General features: G+C 49.5%; 1 protein-coding gene across 1 annotated transcript; it reads right to left on the reverse strand.

The window, feature by feature from the left end:
* On the reverse strand, positions 1 to 25101 carry LOC147603919 (cytochrome-c oxidase/ electron carrier). Its single transcript, XM_086796093.1, has 3 exons — positions 24858 to 25101; positions 7768 to 7940; positions 1 to 375 (listed from the first exon to the last, which is right to left on the reverse strand). The coding sequence occupies exons 2-3, from the start codon at positions 7936 to 7938 to the stop codon at positions 328 to 330; spliced, it is 219 nt and encodes a 72-aa protein (XP_086652219.1). The 5' UTR covers positions 7939 to 7940; positions 24858 to 25101; the 3' UTR covers positions 1 to 327.
* Positions 25102 to 25245: the final 144 nt, after the last annotated feature.

Genomic DNA, 25245 nt, shown 5'->3' on the forward strand with positions numbered 1-25245 from the left:
ACACACCCAAACAAAGTGTTTAGATCACAAAAATCCAACTAAAAGATTAGTGGCCACAAAGACCGCCCACAGTGATAAATGCTTGAAAGTACTCAATAGAAACTTAAAACTTTTGCATTGTGTGTGTCAGGCTACCTAATCCAGCATCGGCCCTGCCACTAAAAACAAGCATTAATAAGTGTCTTTACTCCAAATCCTCACTGCCACTAGCAGCTTCCAGCCTAGAAACTTATAAGGTGTAACTTATTTGCTCTCGTTCAGGGATCTCAAGTCATTGTCAAAATAAGCAGTACTGAGGACTTCACTTCAAACAGACATTCCAAATTATTATTCCTTCTTCCCTGTTCCATGTGCCAAATTCCAGAGTCCACGCACCTGCAGAGACATGGCATATGATTGATTTATTTATAATTTACTTTGGGGGAGGGAATTGTGTGTGTGTGTGGGGGGTGGGGGGGGGGGGAGGATTTTTTGTGGGGGAGGGGATATATATGGGCAAAGTTAACACCAGAACTTCCAACCTAGTCCTTTAAAAAGCCCTTAATACATGAATGAAATTACAATACTTCTTTTAAAGATGTGCGCTATAAATCATCACTACTCTTCACACAAAAATACAGACGAAGGGTAGCAGAAAAGGTTTTCCACCCCAAAACTTAATGTGTAGCAAAGAAAAGCAAAGAGAGAGAGAAAGAGATTGCGTGGTTCACTGAGAACCATAGTAATGAGAAACACATACCGTGGCCTAACAAGCCACTACTACCAAGTTGAGTAATAAGTTAAATGAAATACCTCATCTCAGTCCCCAAGGCCGTAGCCTAATGGATAAGACTTTGGACTCTCTACAGGACTCCTATAACAGGAGGTCTTGGGTTCAAATCCTCTTGGGGACATCTTATACTAAGGGTGTGTTCGCATGCAAGTGGGCACGCAGGCAGCCATCCGCACACCTTAGGCCTTCATCATTCGATCGTCATAGCGCTTGCTTCCACCTTCCTCTTCGGCGATCCTACGGCGACAACAGGGTGCAATGCTTGCCCTTCAAGCTGACGCTCTGAATCAGGGATGATGGTTTGCCATGGACATCAAAGAGCGTGACTCAACTTGCGACACCCAGTTCTACCAAAGCTGTGCAGGGTGTTCACTCCAATCGGCCGAGCGATTAACTTGTGGGGTTTGTCCCGCGGCTTGTCCACTGCCCACAAAGTGGCCAATATTTGGAAGGGTGGTAACCCCTTGTGGTACTGGGGGGTGTGTGGTTAGTATGGTGTGTGTGAAGCCAGGTGAAATTCCCGTGTGCAACTAGGAATGGAATAAGACCTCTTGGAAAAAATTATTTTACAAATAATTTTTTTAAAAAAAACCTAAACCTCATCTCAGGGTGCAATGCACAGATGCTTGAATCTTTGTCCGTCTTTGAAGTACAGGATGTCACATGCATCATCCTCATACCAGGATGCATATCATAGAGAAACATTTCTGGCAACTTGTGAGACCTATGCTACAACAGGACAGTGGTCCGAAGTGAAGGTACTAGAGGCACACCTGTGATGGGTTTCCAAGTCCGTAAGGCACATGGCTTGTAAGAATTTCAGGCTGGAAACTGAAAGGAGCATTGTTTGGACACCAGAGAATAGGCAAAATCAGCATGGCAGAGATGTGGACAGCCCATTCAGGTAAGATCCCATTAAAAGAGTGTACTCCTTATATATTCTTAATGGTGAAATAACCTTGTATGCTTTCTTTATTTGCTTCAATTTATGATCGTGTGCACGGCCATCACAGGCTGTTGAAGTGGACTGGGGAAGGCTACTATATTGACCATGCTCCTGCAGGGTCTCTGCAGTCCAGTCAATGGCTGCCTGATTCTCGTGTGCACGGCCATCACAGGCTGTTGAAGTGGACTGGGGAAGGCTACTATATTGACCATGATCCTGCAGGGTCTCTGCAGTCCAGTCAATGGCTGCCTGATTCTCGTGGTAGAGCTGGCACAGTGGCAAAGATTGCACTGGGTCACTACCAAAGAAAACTGCTGCCATGAGGCAGTGCCATGGATTTATGTAGTTGCTTTAACAGATCTTCATACTCAATGACTCGGCAGAAAGGACGAAATCCCTCTAGAAAGAAGGGATGAACTCTCCCTCAAATCTTATGGTATGTTGCACATCACACGAATCACAATGTCGTGCTCCTGCATCTGTCTCATGCATGGCACACAGTAGGCATAAATGTAGCTTGTGGTTCTCCTGCATCACATCTACCGCTCTTCATGTCTCCATGTGGAGCTTATGCATGAGACCCTAAGATACCCCACTGAGTATAGCACTCACAGAAGCATGATTCTTCAACATATTGTGAAGCACAAAACTGAAAATACACGCAGAATAGGAAGTGATGAAAGAGAATGACAACAGAAGGCTTGATTCATGCAATCTAACCTACTATGTATTACAAAGCTGAAATATTTACAACTTCAACTCCACAACCGGCTGCCTCTCTAGGCATGTGGAGGACAACCACCGGCACGAGCGACGTCCCACAAATTGCCATCCCATCGTCCTATAAGGATTACATGGGTTGTCGTCACGAGGGACGATCTCACGATCCCCATGACCATCATCACCAGGGGCGATCTCACGATCAACATGACCATCATTATGAGGGACGATCTCACAATCAACATGAACATTGTCGTGATGGACGATCTCACAACCACCATAACTAAAGTCCCAAACAGTTGTCGCAAGAGCAGGCATCATGAAGGATGAGGATTGTTAAACCCCAAGCATAGTTAAGGCCACAACAACTAAGCACAGATTTGAATCGTGCATGCAGTGCGAAGCTAGCTACATGCATACAAAAGACTTTTGCAGAATCTGGATGATGAAGATATGAGTAGCCTTGGCCCTTGTCTCCTGCCAAGGAAATCAGGATCTGCAAACTCTTGCTCCTTTTCTCCTCATCCAGCCAGGTGATTGGGAATCAACGAAGCTGGCTTGCTTGATTCATATCTATCTGTTGTACTTGGAATAGTTAGGTGCGGAATCATGGGCACCCATTGTTGGGTATTTCGGAGTTAGTTTGGAGTCACGTCAAGTGCCCTCAATGGTGTGAACACCCTCTTATTTAGTGTCAAAGATAAGGCCTTGGTGCCTATAAAAGCATTGTACATGGTGGAAGTATGTTCATAATACAATCATTCTTGTGTGGTGCAACTTGAGCTTCCATATCATCTCTGTACTTGCACTCTACTCCTACACACCTATCATGGATATCTTTCATCCTCCATAGCTCCTCCTAAGATACCCTGATTCCAACATGGTATTGCAGCTATGTTGGACCACATCTGCGTTTTTAGGGTTTCACATGTGCAAGGCTGATCCCAGCATAGTCACATGGAACGTGGAACGGGCCCGACTTCAAAACGGGGAGCGGGGATGGTTGTAATCGTGACGGGAACGGGAATGACACGTCATCATGAGATGGAGTTTAGATAGAAATGAGACATTAATAATGTTGCAAAAAAGCAAGATAGACAAATAGAGTAAAGAATGCAATAAATTTACAGCATACAAATTGGGAAAAACTTCAAAGAGAACAATTTTCAAAAGTAAAAGCAAGCCATGTTCATAGATTTCTCATGAAGAAAACAAGGGTACAACAGAGGGCTTGGATAACTAAGGAAATAAATACAAAGAGCTATTAAGGCACTCGAAAAAGGAGAATGTCAAATAGAGCTTAGAATATCATCCAAACTATCATTCGTAGCTGCATCGTGAGATGGTGTACCTGGAAGCTCATCGGAATCTGAATCCGAATCTCCCTTCATGGATATGAAAGCTCTCATTGTCAAGATTACCACTTGCAACTTGAGCCAAAAGGCGCAAGTTGGCTTCCACATACACCAAATCATTTGTTCTAGTTGTTAACAAGCGGTTCCTCTTCTTTGAGGCAACATGGCTAAAGACACTCCATAGTTGCTCAATAGGAGAGAAACTTGCATTCTGACTAAGAATGCGGATGGCAAGACATTGAAGATCCAGAGTTGCTGCTCCATAATCCTCCCACCAAAGAGGCCCTCCCACATGTGTCATGTACGCTTGCGCATTTGCAAAACCGAACTTTCCAGCTTTGCTCCTATACAAGGAGAGCTGGCTTCTAATTGCTCTACATACCACAACATCTGGAACCAATCTCGCAAGAACAAGATCCCAACCTTTAGAGACTTCATTATCCCTCTCTTGCCCATTGACCTAGAACTCCGGATCTAGCACAAATGCAGCCGCATGCATATTTGAATGGTATTGATCCCACCTATCCTAACAGTTGCTCTCGCTTGTATTCATCTATTTCCAGCTCCTTGATGCGCTCCACTATCTTGTTGATGCCTTCGTACACCTTACCAATGCATGGCTTTCTGCTATCCACAATTCGTAGCATGTGGATGATAGGCTTGGTGATGTCAACAACATGCTTCACTTCACCCCATGAGCTGTCATCCATCATTCTATGATATGGCTGTAGCATGCTCTTCCCTGTGTGCTGTGCAAGAGGTTGGCCAATTGTTCCAATCATTGCTCACCACCATCTGCTTGAAAACATTTTGCACCTCAGTCAACCTCTCCAGCATGAGAAATTTGTAGGCGAAGCGGGTATCAGATTATTCAGCAGGTTCTTGTTTAGAGACCTCCTGAACTCGGATAGAATGAGTTGATGCCGCATAATGAAGCTAACAATCTCTTTACCCTGTGCTATGCACGGAGCAACCCAAGGAAGGGCATCAATGTCCTTCAAGAGATTATTCATCCAAGTGCAATGCATGGAGTGAATGTGATGTGCGGGTGCCTTGTCAAAAGCTTTTCACCTGCTGCTCGATTTGAGTTCTCTCCATCACCGATTACTTGGATGACGTCCACACCACCAACTTGCTCGATTGCTTCTGCCCACTCCTCCACAATGACATCTAAAGATTTGCCTACTGAATAAGCATCATGGGAAGACAAAAAGAATGCATTGCCCTGAGAGTAGGCCATAACGCCATGGATAGAACAAGAACAGCTATCGCTCCATCCATCACTGATGACAGAGACACCATTCTTTTGCCAACCTTCTTTGACATTTTGCATGGCAAGATCAATGGTTTCTTTCTCATTTAGACCGATGGCCCCCTGACGTTGAGCCGATGAAGGTAAGCGAGAATTGTCGAGGAAATCCGGTGCAGGGGACTCCTCATAGGAGACTGTCGATGACGCGAACAACATCTCTCCTGCCGACTACGCGAAGGTGTAGAATGATGATTGGCGAACTGGGAGCGAAGCTCATCCCTAGTACATACTTGCATGCATCCAAAGGAGTGAAAAACCCTCCTCCATAAAGTTTTGTCACTTTGTCCTCGGAATTGTCCAACACTTGCTCCGAAGCATGGGTCCTTGTAGATTCTAGATCCGGAATACTAGGTGCTCGAGGTGCCAACTCCATCCTATAGCCTCGATTTTAGCTGCCTACACGTCCATGAATGCCTTCATGCTAAGAAGCAAATCAATGAGGTGTGAACCCATGACAAATATCTAGTGATCAAGGACCGGGCAAGGGATTTCAAACCTGCGCGATGAGGTAAGGGTTTGGTGAGGTAAGGAAGCACAATATACTCCAAATAACCCAAGTGCAATAAAAGAAAACCCAAATATTCACTTTTCCCCCCAGACATGCATACCTCTTAAGCCTTCACATTAGGGTTGCTCTGATACCTCCCAAAATTTACACTAAACACAACTAAAAACACGATTAGTACCAAACTAAATCATCAGGTAGAGGGCTAGCTCACCTCCCGACCATGAGCGGCATCCACCAATCTCCCCCTAGCCAAGGCTAGGGCTCTTGCACAATCCCATAGGCCCGTGTCTAATTGTGGCGTCCCATTCCACCAAAGCCTCCTCAAAGGCCTTAGACACACCAACCTACGTACTCGCCATGTGCACAGCTTGAGCATGTCTGCTCTCCAAGTCAAGTCAAAGACCTTCAGTGTGCATCCGCACAATTGTGTCTCATAATAACCCACGTCCTCACTTATAGTGATAACTATGACATAAAGAGCTAACCTGCTATAAATAGCCATTAAGCCTGTTTTATCAATCGAGGAAACCTAACCAAGTATCTACCTGCTAATCCCTAATCCCCAGGCCCCTAACCCCGCTAGATCATGTCCCTAATCCGTAGATTGGTGTCCAAGTACATAACAAGTAAGCATCTCTATTCCCATAGTTAGGATAGATATGGGGATAGGGGTCTTACATTTGGTATCAAGGCAAGGTTTTTGGGAAAAACTTACATGTTGCTTATGAAAATCTCTTGTCCCTTTCTAGAAAATTAGCAGCCTAGCTTGTTTGGAATCTCTGATCTTACCATGGAAGAGGACATGTTGACATCTGCATCTCAGCATTTTGCCTCCCAGAAACAATAGGAGCAAGCCAAGTGGGCACGTCACTTTGAAGAACTTCTCTACCCCATTCCCGAAGACCGGAAGTTTAAATGGTGGACCAGCAACAAAATTCATATTCTTGAGAGCGAGCTCTCTATGCGAGTAATTGGACCAAGAATAATCTTGTACTCGCATTGATCCTAGAGAAGTTAGGGATAATTAAGTACTGCATTTTGTATGGACCCTTGATCTGTAACATCCCCAACTATCTGAAAAAGTAAAAGTACCTTTGTATCTATTTGCCCCACAGCAGGATTGTGGTTCCCAAGTACTATTCAGCTTGAGCTTATGGCCATCATCCCAGTCTCATCATCCACATACACGAGCAAGAACACTGCATTTTGCCCAAGTTAAGGTCCATTGATGCCTGCTACTGTCATAATCACGCTTCTGGCTCATTTGAGCAAAGCCTAAACACACAGTGGGAGAGATGAGCAGCCGCCAGAGTACTAAGGGTTTCCACATCCATTCTTTTGTCTTCAGTCCCTTCTCACTAAGGTGGGCTGTTTTTGTTCTACAACCTGGTGGCATACCCCAATATTTTCCATTCTCGCTTGACGGCTTAAACTGCAAACAGTACCAAAGGCCTTTTTGAAGTTCATAAATCTGCAGGGCTTTTTGAAGTTCACAAATCTGCAGGGCTTTCCTCCTTGAGTACTCAACTGTGACAGGATGATCTACCGTGGTAGGTCAGATTCTTGCTTCTCCAAAAACCGTCCTTCCCATCCCTCCCTTCAGCCCATTTGCTGAGTTTCTGTTCCTCAAAGATACCTAAAAGCTCTTCCATGGTAGTGGCTTATATGGTCCTGTAATTTGTGAGCTGATTCTGTCACCACCTATAAAAATGGGTTTTACCCAGTGTCTTGCCACAGCCATCATCCAAGTCAGACCCACCTCATTGCCCCAAGGTGGAGCTGCGCATGAAATCAAGACAAGGTCAATGGTTTCAAAGGGGATAAATAGGCCTAATATGGCAGCAGCATAGTAGGCAGCAGCACACAAATGTTTAAAGGCCATGAGAGATACTAGCTGTGAAATGAGCCCATGTTCAAACATGATTTCACAATTAATAACCCTCCTGTTGTCAGGAATCTTCATGGAAGTGCATTTAAGATGTGGTTTGCTATACCTGTAGAAACTTGCAGCTGTGCAAGAAAAGTAAATGAAATAATTTACCTCACACTGTTAAACAAAACAAACATCTCACAATCAACCAAAAAATGTTGCAAATGGCAATATATGCTCCTAAACACAACTTTGGTGATATTCACAAAGAAGTGAGACATTACCATCAAGACACCGGCCGTGGCCACAAGGACAGAGGGGATGAGTAAACTCGTGAACTTATCACGAGGACCTTTCAAAAAAGTGTGCTTGTTTACACTCTGATAATATTGTTGTTTCTCCCAAACATGCTTTGGAATTTTTTGAGTGAATGTTGGTGCTGTATGCTCTGCCATTTCTGATGCACAGAGAGAAAATATCAATTAATTCTTGTCATTTAATTGCTATAAAAAAACTTACTTCTGCAAGCCAACTCCAAAGACCAGGAATAATTTTTGAAAACACATGCACCCAGCTTTATATAACTTATGGTCATAATAAGTCATTATTCATATCACACATCACCCCTGAATATGCACAATTGAAAGGTTAACCCTCCCCGTTATCCAGCAATCCAGCAATCACCTACATGAGTGGTGAAAATTCCTGGCAAGATTCTAAAGTGGATCCACACCATGGCCCTTTAGGTATACCGTAGGGCATGTGAAACTGACACCTAGCTGGAGAGCATAGCGTTCGTCAACCCCAGTTTAAGAGCATCAACAAAAGAGAAAATGCAACCCATGACATTTCGGTGCTGAACTGACGACTGACGACTTCGCCTGCGAGCTCCGCCTCTCCCCCCCCCCCCCCCCCCCCCCCCCCCCCGCTGCTTCTCGCCGTCGCGCCCCCCTCTCCCCCCCCCGCCAGTCCCCCCCTTTCTCCTCCGTCCTCTCCCCCGCCTCCTCCATTGCGCCCTTCCTCGCCATCTCTCCCCCGCCTTCTGCCTCGCATCCTCCCCCGCCATCGCTCCCCCGCCTCCCTCCTCGTTTCCTCCCCCGCCTTCTTCCCCCCCCGCCTTCTCCTCCTCCGCCTCCTTCCACGCTGCCTCCCCCGCCATTCCCCCCTCCGCTTGCTTCCTTCCCCCGACTTCTCTTCCCCCGCCTCTCTACCCCCCTCGCCTCCTCCTCCTCCGCCTCTCTTCTCTCCCCCGCCACCTCTCCCCCCTCCGCCTTCTCCTCCGCTGCGCGTCTCTTCCCCTCTGCCTTCTCCCTCTCCTCCCCTTCCGTCTCGCCCCTCCCCCCACCGCTGGCTCCCCCCGCCTCAGCTCCCCCCTCCCCCCCCCGCCCCGCCCCCCCTATCCTGTAGCCCTCCGCCTCTCCTTTTCCTCGCAGGGCTGTGTCCCTCCCGTTGGTGACCCCGGTTTCTGGCCTTTTCCCTCTGGAGGACTCCATGGAAGCCGCTCCGACTACCCCTGCCGATTCCGGTCTCCGTCTGGAGTTCACAGCTGAAGATCTTCAGTTGTTTGTTTCCACAGTATCTGCTCTTGAGGCCTCCTCCTTGGTCTGCAAGATAGTGGGTAGCCGTCCGATGCGGAGAGAGCTTCGCGACCTTCTGCAAGGCAGCCTTGTTGGCGTGCCCGCCAAGATCGTCAGCGTAGATTTTTTGGGACGTGGCTACTACCAAGTGGATTTCGAGTCCCCCCAGGCAGCTCAGATGGTGCTAGCTCGGAGCCCCATTGCCCTCCGCTCATCCCGGGCGTTCCTGGCGCGATGGACTCATGGTTTCGACCCCGCTTCTGACCCGCTAGCAGGCGCGACAGGTTTCCCCGTCACTATCTGCTTTCTTGGACTCCGTAGGGAGTACTTGCCCCTCTTGTCATCCATTGGCAAGGCGTTAGGGCAGGTGGTGGAGACGCCTCAGACAGCGGCTTCAGTGATTGCTCGGGCAGCAAGACTCCCGGCCATTCGTGTTGTGGTTCCGTCACCGGAGTCCCTCCCGAAGACGATCCTCCTCCCTTGTCTTTCTGGAGGACATCTGATACAGCGCGTGGAGTATTCGAACTCCCCGGCCAATGTTACACAGGTCGGGAGATGGGCCATCTCGCACGCGCCTATCCCCGCAAGGGGGTTCATCCTTCACGCTATGCCGCCTCTAGACCCCCTGTAGGAGACCCGAGGGGTGGCCATCCACCTCAGAGACCGGACATCCCTGGCTCGCCACAGCAGGCGCTATCATCTGACGAGCAGGCCCCGGCGGAGGATGCCGCGCAGTCCCAGGAGGCTGGCGGATGGCAGGAGGTTCGCCGGCGGAAACGCCCGGACCGCAAGGACCGTCGCAGACGCCAGCAAGCAGCACAGGCTGGCGGACAGGCGACTCCGGCTGGCGTACAGGCACCTACCCGCACTTATGCTCCAGTCAGGGATAGGCGGCCAGCAGGTCCCACCCCGATGGACGAGGATTCAGACTCAGTGCCCGTTGAGGCCGCTGGTGGAGCCTCCCACGTGGAGACCCCGCTCCCACCTCCCCCCGCGGGGGGCCCCGCCCCCTCCTTGGAGCAGATTCCTGAGGATCCCAGGCCGCACTCTGCGACCCCCGGCTCCCCTTCCCCTCACCCGGAGAGCACTCCTTCCACCCCCCCTCTCCCCCCCCAGCCCCCCCCCCTCCCGCTTCCCCCGGCGACCCCCCCTGACACCTATCCTCTGGCAGATGCCTCTCCATCCTCTCCTCGCTCTCCCCCCTCCTCGCCGCCGCGAGCCCCCATCCCTCCCTCGGCCTCTCCAGGATACTTCGCCAGACCACCCACTACCCCGGGGCAGCGCAGCTGGGTAGGCCAGAGTTCAGTCCAGCGGCTGTTCCACCGCCACTCCGGGCCAGTGGAGATGGCGATCCTAGCTTCGCCCGCCACAGAGTTCTCTCCAGCCTCCCCTGGGGGGCCCCGGCGAGTGATGGGGCTACCAGTGGATTACAGTTTTTTCAGGTGTCTCCAGCTGGATGCTGGCCCGTTCGAGACACTGGTCGCGCCCTTGCGAGTTTGCGTGGTGTGCCATCCCTCTCGTTCTCCTTCAGTGGTGAGCAGCATGGTGGCCTTCTCCTTTCCTGTCAGTGTTGCCCCAGACACAGCATGGGATTGCAACTCTGTAGAGGAAGTTTTGCGTGATCAGATACTGGAGTTTTCTCACCACTTCAGTGACTTGGGGCTCACGGACCTATTGCAGACCCGATTACACTCAGCCCGCATGAGCTTGTTTGGTATAGGAGACTGGCGGGCGGATCCGGTCCACACCTCAGTTGAGGCGGTGCTACTGATTCTCCTCCATGCCGCCCCGAGGGTGCAGCCTACCTTTAGATACATATATGCAGAGGATTGGTCTCACGCCTATGCCCTGGACAGGGCGAAGGCGGAGTGGGGCTGGACACAGAGACAGGTCACCCTCTTTTTGGAGAGACTCCGCACCCGGACAGACAGTGACTATTCTCCCTCCAAGCCGGCGCCCAAAACTCACAGAGTGGAGGGCAGATCATCCAGGCCGGCTGAGAGGGGTGAGCCAGTGGCGGCTGCTTCACTTGCCATAGCTCATTCATGAGGATCCTCTCATGGAACATCCAGGGTCTCGGTGGACATCGCTGCTACATTGGTCAGGGCAGACTTCGCCAGGAGATCCAGAGGGCTCTCGTTGGAGGACCCATAGATATCCTTTTCATCCAGGAACACTTTTTGGTCACCGGCATATGGCTCCCAGGGGAACCAGGGTGGAGTATGCATCTCAGTCAGCGAGCAGCTTCTATCCGAGGTTGTGGACTCTGGCACTCTGGTCCAGGGTCGAGCGCAGTGGATCATCCTTCGGGTTGGGGAAGACCGCATTGGCTTCCTCAACTTCTACGCCCCTAATGGGGCGACCGGGAGAGCCGAGTTCTAGAGCACCATTAGGCAGTCCCTCCCCTTGGCAGACCACTGGTGCCTCGGAGGGGATTGCAACATGCTGGAGGATGCAGAGGACAGGATGGGGGGCAGCCAGGAGACCATTCATGGGCCGGAGCTCGCTGCCTGGGAGGAACTAGTGCTGCAGGTGAGAGGCCAGGATCCGTGGACTCTCCCGGAGTTTGGCAGGTTGCAGGGGAGTCTATCTTTCTCGCGCTCGGATAGACGGGCCACAGGAGTTAACCTTTCCCGCATCGACAGGTTTTACATTGATGAGTGGGCTTGTGATAGAGGTGGCACTGTGGGCATACTTGTAGGCTCCTCGTTTTCAGACCACTTTCCAGTGCTTCTCCAGATCGAGGACCCTACGAGAGGAGAGCGGGGCTAGAGCGTCCGGATTCCAGATTGTCTCATAGAGGAGCCCGAGATTGCGATCAGAGTTGAGCAGGTCTGGCAGGAGCTGCAGTTCAGGAGAGGATCGGCAGCCAGCGATCTTGCCAGTGGCTTGCAGGAGATCAGTCGGATGCTCAGACAGGCTACCTTGGACCGTCTGGAGGCCTTCAGAGAGCAGGAGAGGAGCCTAACGGAGGAGTCTAGCGTCTCTCCAGAGACTCCAGGAGAGGGATCCTACGAGCCCTTGGATCTCAGAGCAGATGGAGTCAGCTCGCACTGAGATCAGATCCATCGAGGAGAGGAGGGTGGAGTTCCGATTCCATGCTCGGGCTTCTTTTTGGACACAGGCTGGAGACAGAGTGACTCGAGATTTCTTTGAGGCGACAGGGCCTCGCTTCAGACGAGAGGGTCTCAGGCGTCTTCGGCAGGCTGATGGCCAGGTTGTGGTGGATCCCCCCAGGGTTCGAGCGATAGCCACAGATTTTTACAGGGATCTTCTCTCTGCTGAGCCAGCAGATGACAGGGTGAGAGAGGCTCGGGAGGCAGTCTGGAGCTTCACGAGACCGGTTGTGCCGGCCCATTTGCAGCACTCCCTTCTCTCCCCCTTCTCGGATACGGAACTGGAGGAGGCTCTTCAGGCATTACCTCGGGGCAAATGCCCAAGAGAGGACGGTCTCTCAGTGGCTTTCTTCCAGAGGTACTGGGGCCTCTTACATAGGGGCTTCAGATTGGCATTCCAGGAGATTATGGAGTCGGGAGTCATGCCGGACAGCATGGCAGAGGGGTTGATCCACTTGATCCCCAAAGAGGGAGGAGACAGACTAGAGATTAGACAGTGGAGACCGATCACCTTGCTAGGCATGGCCTACAAGGTCCTAGCTAAGGCGATCAGCAGGCGGCTTCAGCCTCACCTTCCGGACATCATCCACTCCACGCAGACAGGCTTCATCCAGGATAGGAGCATTCTGGATAACATTTTCTCTTTCTGGGAGGCTACGGCTTTGGCTAGATTTCGGCAGGAGGATCTGGCAGTGCTCCTTCTCGACTTCGAGAAGGCATATGATCGGGTGGACTGGGTCTTCTTGGAAGGCACTATGGAGAGGATGGGCTTTCCCCCTCAGTGGATCCGTGGGGTCTTTGCACTCTACACATCGGCTCATAGCCAGGTGCTGATACAGGGCGTGCGCGGAGAGAGGTTCTAGCCCTCGCGCTCGGTGCGGCAGGGGTGCCCCTTGGCGCCCTTTCTTTTTCTTTTTGTGGCGGAGGCCGTGATTTTTTGACGGCACAGGATACAAGTTTGCGGGGCCTCCAGCTTCCCATCCGCACCTCGGAGGAGCTCCTAGACTCGGACTTTGCGGATGACACTGCTGTCTATCTTCAGGGAGGTGAGGAGAACCTCCGCCGCTTCGCCTTAGCCATGGACAGGTTTTGCAGAGCTTCGGGCGCTTTGATCAACTGGCACAAGTCGTGTGGGTTGTGGGTCAGTTCTATGCCCCCCCCCGACTTGGAGGCCAGTTGATGGTTTTCAGTGGCTGCCCCCCGGCACTACAGTGCGTTATTTGGGATGCTATGTGGGCATTGACATATCTCCAGAGCAGCAGATAGCCCCCCTTCTTCTGAGCATTCGGAAGAAGCTTCTGTATTGGAGTACCGCTCGTTTATCTCTAGCTGGCCGAGTAGTTGTGGCCAACCAGGTTCTGCTTGCTACCATGTGGTACATCACTTCTTGCTGGGCCTTCTCTCGGGCGTGCATTGGCCAGGTGCAGAGGCTCATCAGGAACTTTCTTTGGTCCGGTGGCGACGGGCGGCCCGCCAGGGCCAAGGTGGCATGGGCTGTGATCACTCAGCCGAGGGAGAGAGGCGGCCTTGGCATTGTTGATCCTATTTGCCAAAGCCGAGCTTTGCTTGGCAAGTTGGTAGTTCGTGGCCTCCTGCCAGGCGCTGAGCCGTGGAAGGCGTTTCTTGTTTCCAGGATGCTCAGCCGCACTCCTTCTCTTAGCGGCCCCTGGACCCCCAGCATCAGGTGGATCTTTACAGAGCAGCGATCCAGAGGAGTGGGCCTTGGCTTCGAGGAGCGTTTTGCAGCTAGCCTTCTGAGGGCCTGGGCGCATCTGAGGCCGTCACTCTTCCAGACTCCCCCGGGCACCGATGAGGAGCGCCTGAGGCAGCCATTGATCTGGAACCCCTTGATTCCACTTCCCAGTGGCCATATGGTTGGATTGCGGTCTCACGTGTCGTGGGGCCCGTTGAGCTCCGGCCCAGCCCAGTCCCTAGATGACTAGATATGTTTTCAGCAGCTGCCTCTAGAGGCTCAGGAGAGGAGACTCAGTGGGATGAGGGGCAGAGAGTTGATGAGACAGGACATTGAGGCGGCCATCCCCCGGGAGTGGCGGACCCCAGTACAGGACCCTCCACCTCCACAGTGGATGGGTGTCTTTACTCGGCATGAGATCCTTCTAGCGGTCTGCGGCACAGCGGAGAAAGTCGCCCCACTCACTTTCGAGGTGGGAGAGGGTGGCCAGCTTCAGAGGACACGACTAGATTTGGATGGGCTCCAGGGTTGTATTCTTCAGAGGGTGCGGGTGGTCGGCTTTCATCAGAGACAGTGGCATGTAGACCCCTCACCAGCCTCGATAGGGGAGGACTGTTCTTGGAGATTATGGGCTTGGGACAGCAGGCCTCTTATTCGCCTTCAGTGGGATCCAGGTGAGTGGTTTTGGCGAGATCCCTACTCGGCCCCTACCAGCCCAGGCATCCCCTTTTTTCAGTACACAGCGAGGCTGGGGCGGCAGATTCAGAGGCACAGGATAGCGAGCACCCCGGCGGCGGCCGAGCATTGGCGGCAACAGGGGCTCTCCCCTGCCTTTCTTAGGGACTTCTGCAAACGCCTTTGGGCCAGCTTCCGGCCCCGGAAGGTGACGCTTTTTCTCTGGCTCACAGCGCATAGAGGACTGGCTGTGGGGGCTTGGCTAGCTTTTGGCAGACACCCAGCGTCCTGCCCTCGGTGCGGCCATGCACAGGAGTCGCAGCGGCACTGCTTATGGGATTGCCCACAGGCACAGCAGGTCTGGCAGCGCGCTCTCAGGATGGTTTTTGCAGACTCACCAGGTGAGATGCTGGTGACGTGGGGTGCGGTGGCTTGGGCCACGGACAGCGGCCCGGCCCTTGGATATGAGGACGTCCCTGGCAGTGCGACCATCCAGGTCTCTGACAGGGCGATGGCGGTGGTTCCGACGCCAGACTTCTCTTCGGCAGCCCCTCAGGAGGGGGTCGGGCACAGATGGGAGATGATCAGCAGCATGACGGCTTGGCACATATGGAGAGCCCGATGCAGGGAGGCCATTGACCGCCAGGCGACTCCACCGACGGAGGTCATACAGGCCCTCTGGGTGGACATCATTCACACCTTGTGAAACCGGCCTCTGATAGAAAACCAGAGTGCGGTAGATTAGCAATCACCCGTCCACTTGTAGTCTAGATGATAAAACAAGACAGATTGGAACTAGAGTGCCCAAATCTGAAAACACAACGACACCTGTTGGCCCCAAAGCTTGGCGCCCCTTGCGGTATTTCTTTATTCAATTAAAATAAAATGAATGGCTGAGTACAACACAAAGATCAGCCAAGAGTTTACACCTGTATATCCAATCTGACGGCCCACAAATCCTTCTTAGCACAAAGGATCTATGCACACAGATCTGTGTCTCCAAATAACACAATGTGTCTCCCTCTGATCAGCCAAAAGATCACTAAGCAGGCCAGCCATGGGCATACATCTGGCATAACTCAAGTGCATGATACATCATCTCAGCTCAAACATACATGTGCTGTCCAAACTCTGTCTCAACCCTTGTCAATCTGCCATACCCCTCCTCTCACAAGGGGCCAGATAACACATATCTGCAACAGACATCAAGCAGTAGAAAGAGAGATAGATGAACAGGAACAAGGCTTACCAAGTTCAGCTCGTGAAACAGTACTGGAGGAAGCAACAGCACCAATTTGTACTTGCAGGCACTTGTATCCACAACCCTGCTTCACACACGTGCTTGTACTTGCCTGTATCCTCCTCCTGATGTTCACTCTTATGCTGTCCTTGAAAATACAGATCTGAAAATCAGCACTGTACCCGTCTGTACCACCTCGGGATACGTGCCAGGAGTTGTACTTGCACAAACAGTCTGCTGTCCTGATTCTGGTCGCCTGAATCTGAGTACACAGGCCTGTCCAGCACCTGTCTGCACCACCTGCAGCACTGTACTTGCTGTACCTGGCTGTCCGTACACTGTACGGCAGCCGTACAGTACTGTACTTGCTGAGTACTTGCTGGTACAGCCTGTGTAGGGCCTGGGCGCAGAGAATCCAGCAGAGAAGAAGTACGTTTGCAGCAGATTTCAGCAGCAGCCTGTACTTGCAGTCGTACAGTGCTGTACGGACTGCACACGTGGGAAAGTACAGCTGATTAAGCAGAAGAAAACAGCAGCAAACACACAGAAATCAGCAGCCGCCTCCTTCCTGGTGCTTTTCCACGCTTGTGAATCCCTTTTGCTCCACGACTCCCCAAAAGGGAAGAGAGAGAGAGAGAAGAGAGAGAAACTCTCCATAAGTGGCCCTCTTCCCAAAAATAATCCCTAGGGCCCCAAACTTTAATAAGTTCCCTAGGGCCACTAAGGCCTAGGGGCAAACTTTAATAAACATTAAAGTTTAATGTTTCTAGTTCCCCCCTTCACACCTAGGGATGTCCACACATCTTAAACTCTGTCCGGGCACCCCCCATGTGAATCATAAAATATTCTGACTCTGCAACCACCATGCCCACACTTGTACTGCTCCATTTTCACAGGGCCATGACATACCCCCCTCTTGAAAAATGGCAAGCGTCTAAGCCATATACATGTATCAATATTCACTGCAAACCAATGGCATAGTAATAGTCCAAGTTATATACCACTGTGAACCATACATATCCACAAAAATCTCCATGTGACTAGTACACATATATCATAGAAGTCCCATAAACAGATGTACTGTCAGCCTCAGTACCTTCGGGTGAGAGAAAATCTGCACCAAGCGACCTCTAGATGTCATCTGAGCCTGTCTGTATCAAGGGAGTGGAGGTGCTACCCCCCTCTTGAGCATCAGGTAATGCTCCAGACCCATGCTCTGCTGAACCTGAATGAGCCACAATAAGAGTCGGCTCTAACTCAAAGGCATCGAGATAAAGCTGCAAAACCTGAGGTGAATCTGTTAAGTCACCTTTCTCCATCCACTTCGCATCCATCGGTGAATAGTTCTTGAACTTCACAAGATAGCGACGGGAAACTTTACCTCGCACCTTCCTTTCTTTATGTGCCAGTATCTGCTCTGGAATCAGAACCTCATCAAGTTCCTCAACTTCCGGCTGAGCCTCATCTGATACATCCTCAGGCACATCCCCACGGAAAGGTCTAAGAAGACTCACGTGAAAAGCATTGTGAATCCTCCAGTGATCTGGTAACTTCAAACGATAGGTTACCTCACCAATCTTTTCCAAAACCTGAAAAGGCCCATAATATCGCACGCTCAACTTAGGGAATAAGCGCTCTTTACCCTTCATCTTCTTGAGTCTAGCCTTTTCAAAGCGCAAAAGAACCCAATCACCCAATGCAAACTTTAAATCACGTCTGTGACGGTCTGCGGCTTTCTTTTGCTTCTGCTGAGTTTTCCGGAGGGCCAACTTAACTCTCCGATAAGCTTCATCCAAGCTCTCCACATACTGATCAGCCTCAAAGATCTTATCCTTTGTATGCAAAATGGGTGGTACTTTCTTCCCTCCTTCTACAATCTCAAAAGGCGCCTTGCCTGTCGAGCTATGTACAGTGTTGTTATATGCAAACTCCACCAAAGGAAGATACTTTTCCCATTGTTGCTTGTGCTCTGACACATAACACTTGAGAAGATCCAACACTGTAGAGTTAGCCTCTTCTGACTGACCATCTGTTTGTGGATGAAATGACGATGAAAACTTGAGAGTTGTACCTATGTTGTCGAACAACCCTCTCCAAAACAAACTCGTCATCCGTGGACCACGGTCACTAATGATAGACGTAGGCAAGCCATGATACTTGAAGATGTTCGCCATGAGCAACTTCACCATATGATCCACTTTAATTGTCTTCCGCACGGGAATGAAATGAGCCTGCTTACTGAACCTGCATATGATAGTCCAGATGCCATCATTTCCCGTTTGTGTCCGTGGAAGATCAAATACAAAATCCATGGCAATGCTCTCCCAAGGTCTATCCGGAATAGGTAAAGGCTGTAATAACCCTGGTGTCTTCTGACGGTCAAACTTTACCTTCTGACATACGATGCATTGCCTCACAAAGGCATCAACATCTCTTCTCAAGGTTGGCCAATAAAAGAAAGTCTCCACTGCTTTGACCGTGGCGTCAATACCTCTATGACCTGCATACGGTGGAGCATGACTTTCAATCATAACCTTGAGTCGCAATGGCCTGGTAACACACAGTCTGCCATGCATCAATAAAAACCCATCTCTGAGAGTGTAGTGCTCATGCCGCTGACCCTCAGACATCTGATCATACAACCTTTCAAAGTCCTCATCATGGACATACTGCTCTTTCATTTCATCAAGCTCATGATGATAAGCAAGTGAAACTGCAGAGACCTGTGGCTTGCGTGACAAAGTATCTGCCACTACATTCTTTTTGCCTTCTACATGCACAATCTGGAAGTGAAACATTGACAAAAAGTTTGCCCAACGCATATGCTTCTCTGAAAGCTTAGTCTGCGTGAGGAAATAACGCAAGGTCTGATGATCTGTCTGTACAGTGAAATCAGCCCCAAGCAAGTAGTGTTTCCATGTAGAAAGAGCGTGAATTACAGCCAACATCTCTTTCTCATACACTTGTAAATGCTTCTCAGCATCTTGCAAAACTCTACTCTCATAGGCTATCACATGTCCCTCTTGCATGAGAACTGCACCAATGCTACTTCCACATGCATCACACTGGACAACAAAAGCCTTTCGGAGGTCCGGTAACACCAATACTGGGTCCGAAGTAAGCTTTTCTTTGAGCTTTTTGAATGCTGTAATTTCCCGATCAGCCCATCTAAACGGAGTTGCTTTCTTTGTCAAAGCATGAAGAGGCGAAGCAATTTCAGCAAAGTGCCGTATGTAACGCCTGTAATAGGAACACAATCCTAGAAAACTGCGTACATCATGGACGGTCCTCAAAGCTGGCCAATTAAGTATTGCTTCTACCTTGGCTAGATCCATACGGACTCCATGACCAGACACAATATGCCCCAAGAAATGTATCTCCTGCAAAAAGAACTCACTCTTCTTGCCATTAACCACCAACCTATGGTTTCTGAGTTCTGCAAACACAATGGCCAAATGCCTTCTATGCTCTTCCTCAATTTGTGAATGCACAATCATATCATCAAAGAATGTGCCCACAAACTCTCTATGAGGCCTGAAAATCCTGTCCATCATTCTGTTAAATGTGGCAGGCGCATTTGTCAAACCAAAGGGCATAACCAAGAACTCACACAACCCAAACGTGGTTCGGAATGCTGTCTTATGCACATCCTCGGGTCTAATGCGTATCTGATGATACCCGCTTTTCAAGTCAATACGACTAAAAACTGTGGAGCCCTGTAAGCGGTCCAAGATGTCATCGATCCTCGGTATGGGGAATCGATTCTTGATGGTATTCTTGTTCAGCGCCCTGTAATCAATACACATGCGCCAAGAACCATCCTTCTTCTGCACTTAAGAGCACAGGTGAGCAAAAGGGTGATGAGCTAGGCTGAATCAACCCCTTATTCAATAGCTCCTGCACCTGACTCATAATCTCTTCCTGTTGGGCTGCACTAACACGGTACGGCGGTCTATTCGGTGGAGTACTACCAGGAATCAGATCTATGGCATGATCTTCTGGCCTCTCAGAAGGTAATTCTCCTGGCAATGACTCGGAAAAACAGTCTTGAAACCCACTTAAGAAATCAGCCCTATCCTTATCTAACATTGACAAATTAGACTTAGACTCATCATCCTGTGCATCCTTTACATAAATCAAGTACGCGGAAAGATGCTTTTTCATTACTGATGAAATCGCCGAAGCGGATACAATAGGAACAGATTCCCCTTTGGGTTTTACATCCAATACATGCTCTTTCCCTCTATGAGTCAGAGTAATTTTCCTATTGTAAGTATCCACCACCGCATGTACCCTGTGGCACCATGGCATCCCCAACAAAACATCACAGCCATCCAAAGGCATGATGAAGAACTCCTCGCTGTCCACGTAACCCTGCAAATGAAGCCGAAGCTTCCCAATGATAGGAGTAACGGGCTCTGCATACCCTGGACAAGCCATATTTGCCTCATGTAACGGCCCCATCTCCTCTGCGCGAATCCCCAATCGGCCAACCAAATCTGGTGAAATGAAGTTGGCTCTAGCACCTGTGTCAAAGAAGATCAAAGCATTCTGATCTCTCACTTTGCCCCATGCCCTGCACAACACTGTAGCTTCACCACCGAGCTGCTCCCCCACAAGATCAGGAACTAAGCCTGCAGAAGGCTTTGGTTTCTTTGGCTTGGGCTCTCCTTTATTGTCAGGGTCCTTTTTGGACGTTCTTTTGGGACAATTGAATGACATATGCCCCTCTTCAGTACAGTAAAAACACTTTTGAGCATCTCTCAAAGCCTGTCTTTCCTCAGAAGTCCTTTTGGGCATTGGCAACTTCTTATACTGTCTCTGAAGACCCTTTAGCATCACGAGAAGCATGCCCAAATTTTTCAGCTTTCTTGCCCAATTTCTTACTGCCTTTAAACCCAAAAGAGCCACTTGTGAGTAACGCATTAGCTGTCATAGCATTTTCAATCATCTGTGACATGTTCTTTACTCTTGTCTTTATACAATAATCTCGTACCTCTTTGGGCAGCCCACAACAATACTTCTCTACCTGCTCAGATAATGGCACGGCACGATAAGTCACTGGGAGAAGAGCTTCCCAAAACTTCTTGTTATAATCCTCCAAACTATCACACTTTGAAGCATCCAGCTTGTGCCATGCGGTCATAACATCCACCTCAAATGTAGATGTGAGCCATACGGAAGAGAAAACCTGTTTGAATTGGACCCATGTGGTGGGTGCTATGCCCTGCAAAAGAAGAGTAGACCACCACTGCAAAGCATTGCCCTTGAGAAAAGTGGCAGCTTTCCTCACCTTAGAGGACTCTGTGTAATTCCCACCAGAAAAAGCAGCATCAAACTGCTGTAAAAAGATAAGTGCCTTCAATTTATCCTTGGCCCCACTGAATGTGTCAAACTTCACCGCAGCTCCCCCTTCCTTGTAATCCTTCGCCTTTCCCATAGGCGTTAGATTGTCATACGGAAGTGGTTTCGTAAGATTACTGCCCCCAACATTCATACCCATCATTGGGTCAACATTTCCCATTCCCATGCCAGGCATACCATACATTCCAGCCATGTTTCCATACATTCCATTATGCATACCTGGCTGCATGCCACCAAACATATTGCCTTGCATCCCAGGTTGCATGCCTGCAAACATATTTCCAGCCATACCGGACTGCATACCACCATACATATTCCCTTGCATGCCAGGCTGAAAATTGGCTCCAAAAGGCCCATACATACCCATGCCTCCCTGAGGATAACCCCCAGTCATGGATTGGAACACCGAGCCACCACCAAAATAACCTGGATGCATATTCTGCTGAGGAATAGGTGGCTGTCCATAGAAGGAACTCTGAGAGTTTGCACCATCAGCATGCTACATATTCGGAAACTGGCCAAAAGATGGTTCCTGTGGGATGGCACCACAATGACCCTGTGGAAGATTCTTCGAACGAACCTTCTTCTTCTTTTTTTGGGGCTCTGTGCGGGGCTCTGTGCGAGATCTCAAAAATTCAGCAAATCTCTCGCTTTGTGTGAGCTGCATACAAGTATCCATAACACTAGCCAAGCGATCTTTGAACCGAGCATCATCATCCTCTTTACCATGCACATCTTCTGGCTGTGTTACATCCTCATAAGGCTCAACATCTGCAGCCTGTTCTCCTGCAAAAATATCCTCAGATACATCTCTTTCAGGAGAAGTCTCTTGCTCTTCTTCTTCATGATAGAAGTACTCATCCTCTGTATCAGACATGATTGCTGAATTTTCAGCGATGGCTTTCTTCAAAACAACCACGAGCTCACCCCCTTCAGAAAGTTGATGATTGTTCCCGGGGACGGAACCTTGAAACCGGCCTCTGATAGAAAACCAGAGTGCGGTAGATTAGCAATCACCCGTCCACTTGTAGTCTAGATGATAAAACAAGACGGAGCTAGAGTGCCCAAATCTGAAAACACAGCGACACCTGTTGGCCCCAAAGCTTGGCGCCCCTTGCGGTATTTCTTTATTCAATTAAAATAAAATGAATGGCTGAGTACAACACAAAGATCAGCCAAGAGTTTACACCTGTATATCCAATCTGACGGCCCACAAATCCTTCTTAGCACAGAGGATCTATGCACACAGATCTGTGTCTCCAAATAACACACTGTGTCTCCCTCTGATCAGCCAAGATCACTAAGCAGGCCAGCCATGGGCATACATCTGGCATAACTCAAGTGCATGATACATCATCGCAGCTCAAACATACATGTGCTGTCCAAACTCTGTCTCAACCCTTGTCAATCTGCCATACCCCTCCTCTCACAAGGGGCCAGATAACACATATCTGCAACAAACATCAAGCAGTAGAAAGAGAGATAGATGAACAGGAACAAGGCTTACCAAGTTCAGCTCGTGAAACAGTACTGGAGGAAGCAACAGCACCAATTTGTACTTGCAGGCACTTGTATCCACAACCCTGCTTCACACATGTGCTTGTACTTGCCTGTATCCTCCTCCTGATGTTCACTCTTATGCTGTCCTTGAAAATACAGATCTGAAAATCAGCACTGTACCCGTGTACCACCTCGGGATACGTGCCAGGAGTTGTACTTGCACAAACAGTCTGCTGTCCTGATTCTGGTCGCCTGAATCTGAGTACACAGGCCTGTCCAGCACCTGTCTGCACCACCTGCAGCACTGTACTTGCTGTACCTGGCTGTCCGTACACTGTACGGCAACCGTACAGTACTGTACTTGCTGAGTACTTGCTGGTACAACCTGTGTAGGGCCTGGGCGCAGAGAATCCAGCAGAGAAGAAGTACGTTTGCAGCAGATTTCAGCAGCAGCCTGTACTTACAGTCGTACAGTGCTGTACGGGCTGCACACGTGGGAAAGTACAGCTGATTGAGCAGAAGAAAACAGCAGCAAACACACAGAAATCAGCAGCCGCCTCCTTCTTGGTGCTTTTCCACGCTTGTGAATCCCTTTTGCTCCACGACTCCCCAAAAGGGAAGAGAGAGAGAGAGAGAAGAGAGAGAAGAGAGAGAAACTCTCCATAAGTGGCCCTCTTCCCAAAAATAATCCCTAGGGCCCCAAACTTTAATAAGTTCCCTAGGGCCACTAAGGCCTAGGGGCAAACTTTAATAAACATTAAAGTTTAATGTTTCTAGTTCCCCCCTTCACACCTAGGGATGTCCACACATCTTAAACTCTGTCCGGGCACCCCCCATGTGAATCATAAAATATTCTGACTCTGCAACCACCATGCCCACACTTGTACTGCTCCATTTTCACAGGGCCATGGCACCTTGAGAGGACACTGGGGGAAACTCCATGGCGACTCGGATCGCATGAGAGGGCGCCGCAAGGCTTTCCTCCGCACTTGGCAGCCTGGCCCTTTCCTCACCGCGAGGGGCGAGGATGTCACTTGGCACTATAGGCCTCCAGTTTGGCTTTTCTCACCTCCCACATGTACTACTAGGTAGCCCCCCCCAGAGAGTGGCCAGCCAAACGGGGGTGGAGCTCAGGTGTTCACTGTGTTTTTTATCCCTCCTTGCGAGGTGAGCTTTGTAGCCTTATGGCGTTTTCTCATTAACTAATAGAAGGATCGTTTTTCCAAAAAAAAAAATTGCAACCCACATGCTGCAAATTCCAACTAATGAGGTGACCTTTCTTGAATGGTAAAATTTGACTGTTTTTTGGGTGAAATGGTCACTTCTGAGGACAGTTTCCTTTCCGCCGGCACAACCTTATATTTGTTTTTTCAGCAGAAGTTGATGTTCCATGATTTCTTTTGCCATGAAAAAAGTGTCACTTGTGTCTCAAGAAAACCCCTCAAAACATCCTAAGGGATTACATTCCCACACACTACACCATAGAGGGCATCTAAATGTGCATGGCTTCCAAAGCCATGTTCTCTAGAATTTTCCAAAACTACTCACACATGAATAACACAAAAGGACAGTGCTTCCAAAAATGCAGCATCCATCTCCAATTTTTAAACAAAAAACACCTCAAACAGTCTCATACTTCTTTCAGCCCAACCAAGAAATATTTAGCACTAATCGCAAAAAGACCCACAATATCTTTATCTGTTAGTCTTTGCCAAGACCACGCTCCTCAAACACTCGGCCAGTGTAAATCCTTCCACAAGCTTCTCTTCATTAAAGCTCTAAAATAGGTATTGATGTTCATTTGTCAGCATATCCCATGTGTATAGATACATGTAGCATCAAGAGTATGTATACATGATGCATGCATGAGTATACACACACACACACACACACACACACACACACACACACACACACACAAGCACGAAAGGGCAGTGAACTGTGAATGCATGTACTTGGGCACTGATATTGAGCCTTCAGGGATAATTTCTGGGGGGGAAAAGGCCGAAACAATGCCACAAATAAATTTGGGGAAAAAAGAGAAATTAAAAACCGCCTTTCAGCCATAGGGCTCCTAGCAAACAGCGAAAATTTCTACCATAATAGATTAAAATCAAATAATGGGTCTTCGACTGCTTGTAAACAGGATCCCTGTTTGCAAAAATAAGAGCAGTCAGAAAATGGCGAGTATGACGAAAACGCTGCGTACCTGATTAAAAGACTACACGGGGCTCTTGAGATCTGTTAGAATCGGGGAAGCCTGTTGTTGCCTCTCAAACCAACGGCCCTAATTAAGGTCGCAAGCAAGTCGTTGTGACCGTCTGGCCAATGTGTGTAATCTCGGACAAAGTCCTTTACATACTCATTGCCCAATCAGCAGTCGTTGTGACCGGACAGGTAACGTTGCCCACCTTGCTTGACTTGTGTGAATTGTGCGAGGGTTCTGGTTAGTGGGAAGCCATCGACTCACAACCTACCCCGTCGCGTAGCTCACTCACATCAAACCCATGCCCCATTATGGGACCCAACCGTTCTACCACTAGACTTCTTCAAGGCCAAGTTAACTTTTCCATGAAAGCAAATCAGTTTAAAGCCTC

Source organism: Cibotium barometz, chromosome 63 (genome assembly GCF_041138505.1).
Source record: "Cibotium barometz isolate CiBa-2024 chromosome 63, ASM4113850v1, whole genome shotgun sequence".
Lineage (NCBI taxonomy): Eukaryota > Viridiplantae > Streptophyta > Polypodiopsida > Cyatheales > Cibotiaceae > Cibotium > Cibotium barometz.

Coding starts and splice junctions, on each gene's coding strand:
- LOC147603919 (XM_086796093.1), bottom strand. CDS start 7,938: ATGGCAGAGCATACAGCACCAACATTCACTCAAAAAATTCCAAAGCAT. Junction 376..7,767: donor CCACGGCCGGTGTCTTGATG/GTAATGTCTCAC, acceptor ATGTCTCTGCAG/GTGCGTGGACTCTGGAATTT.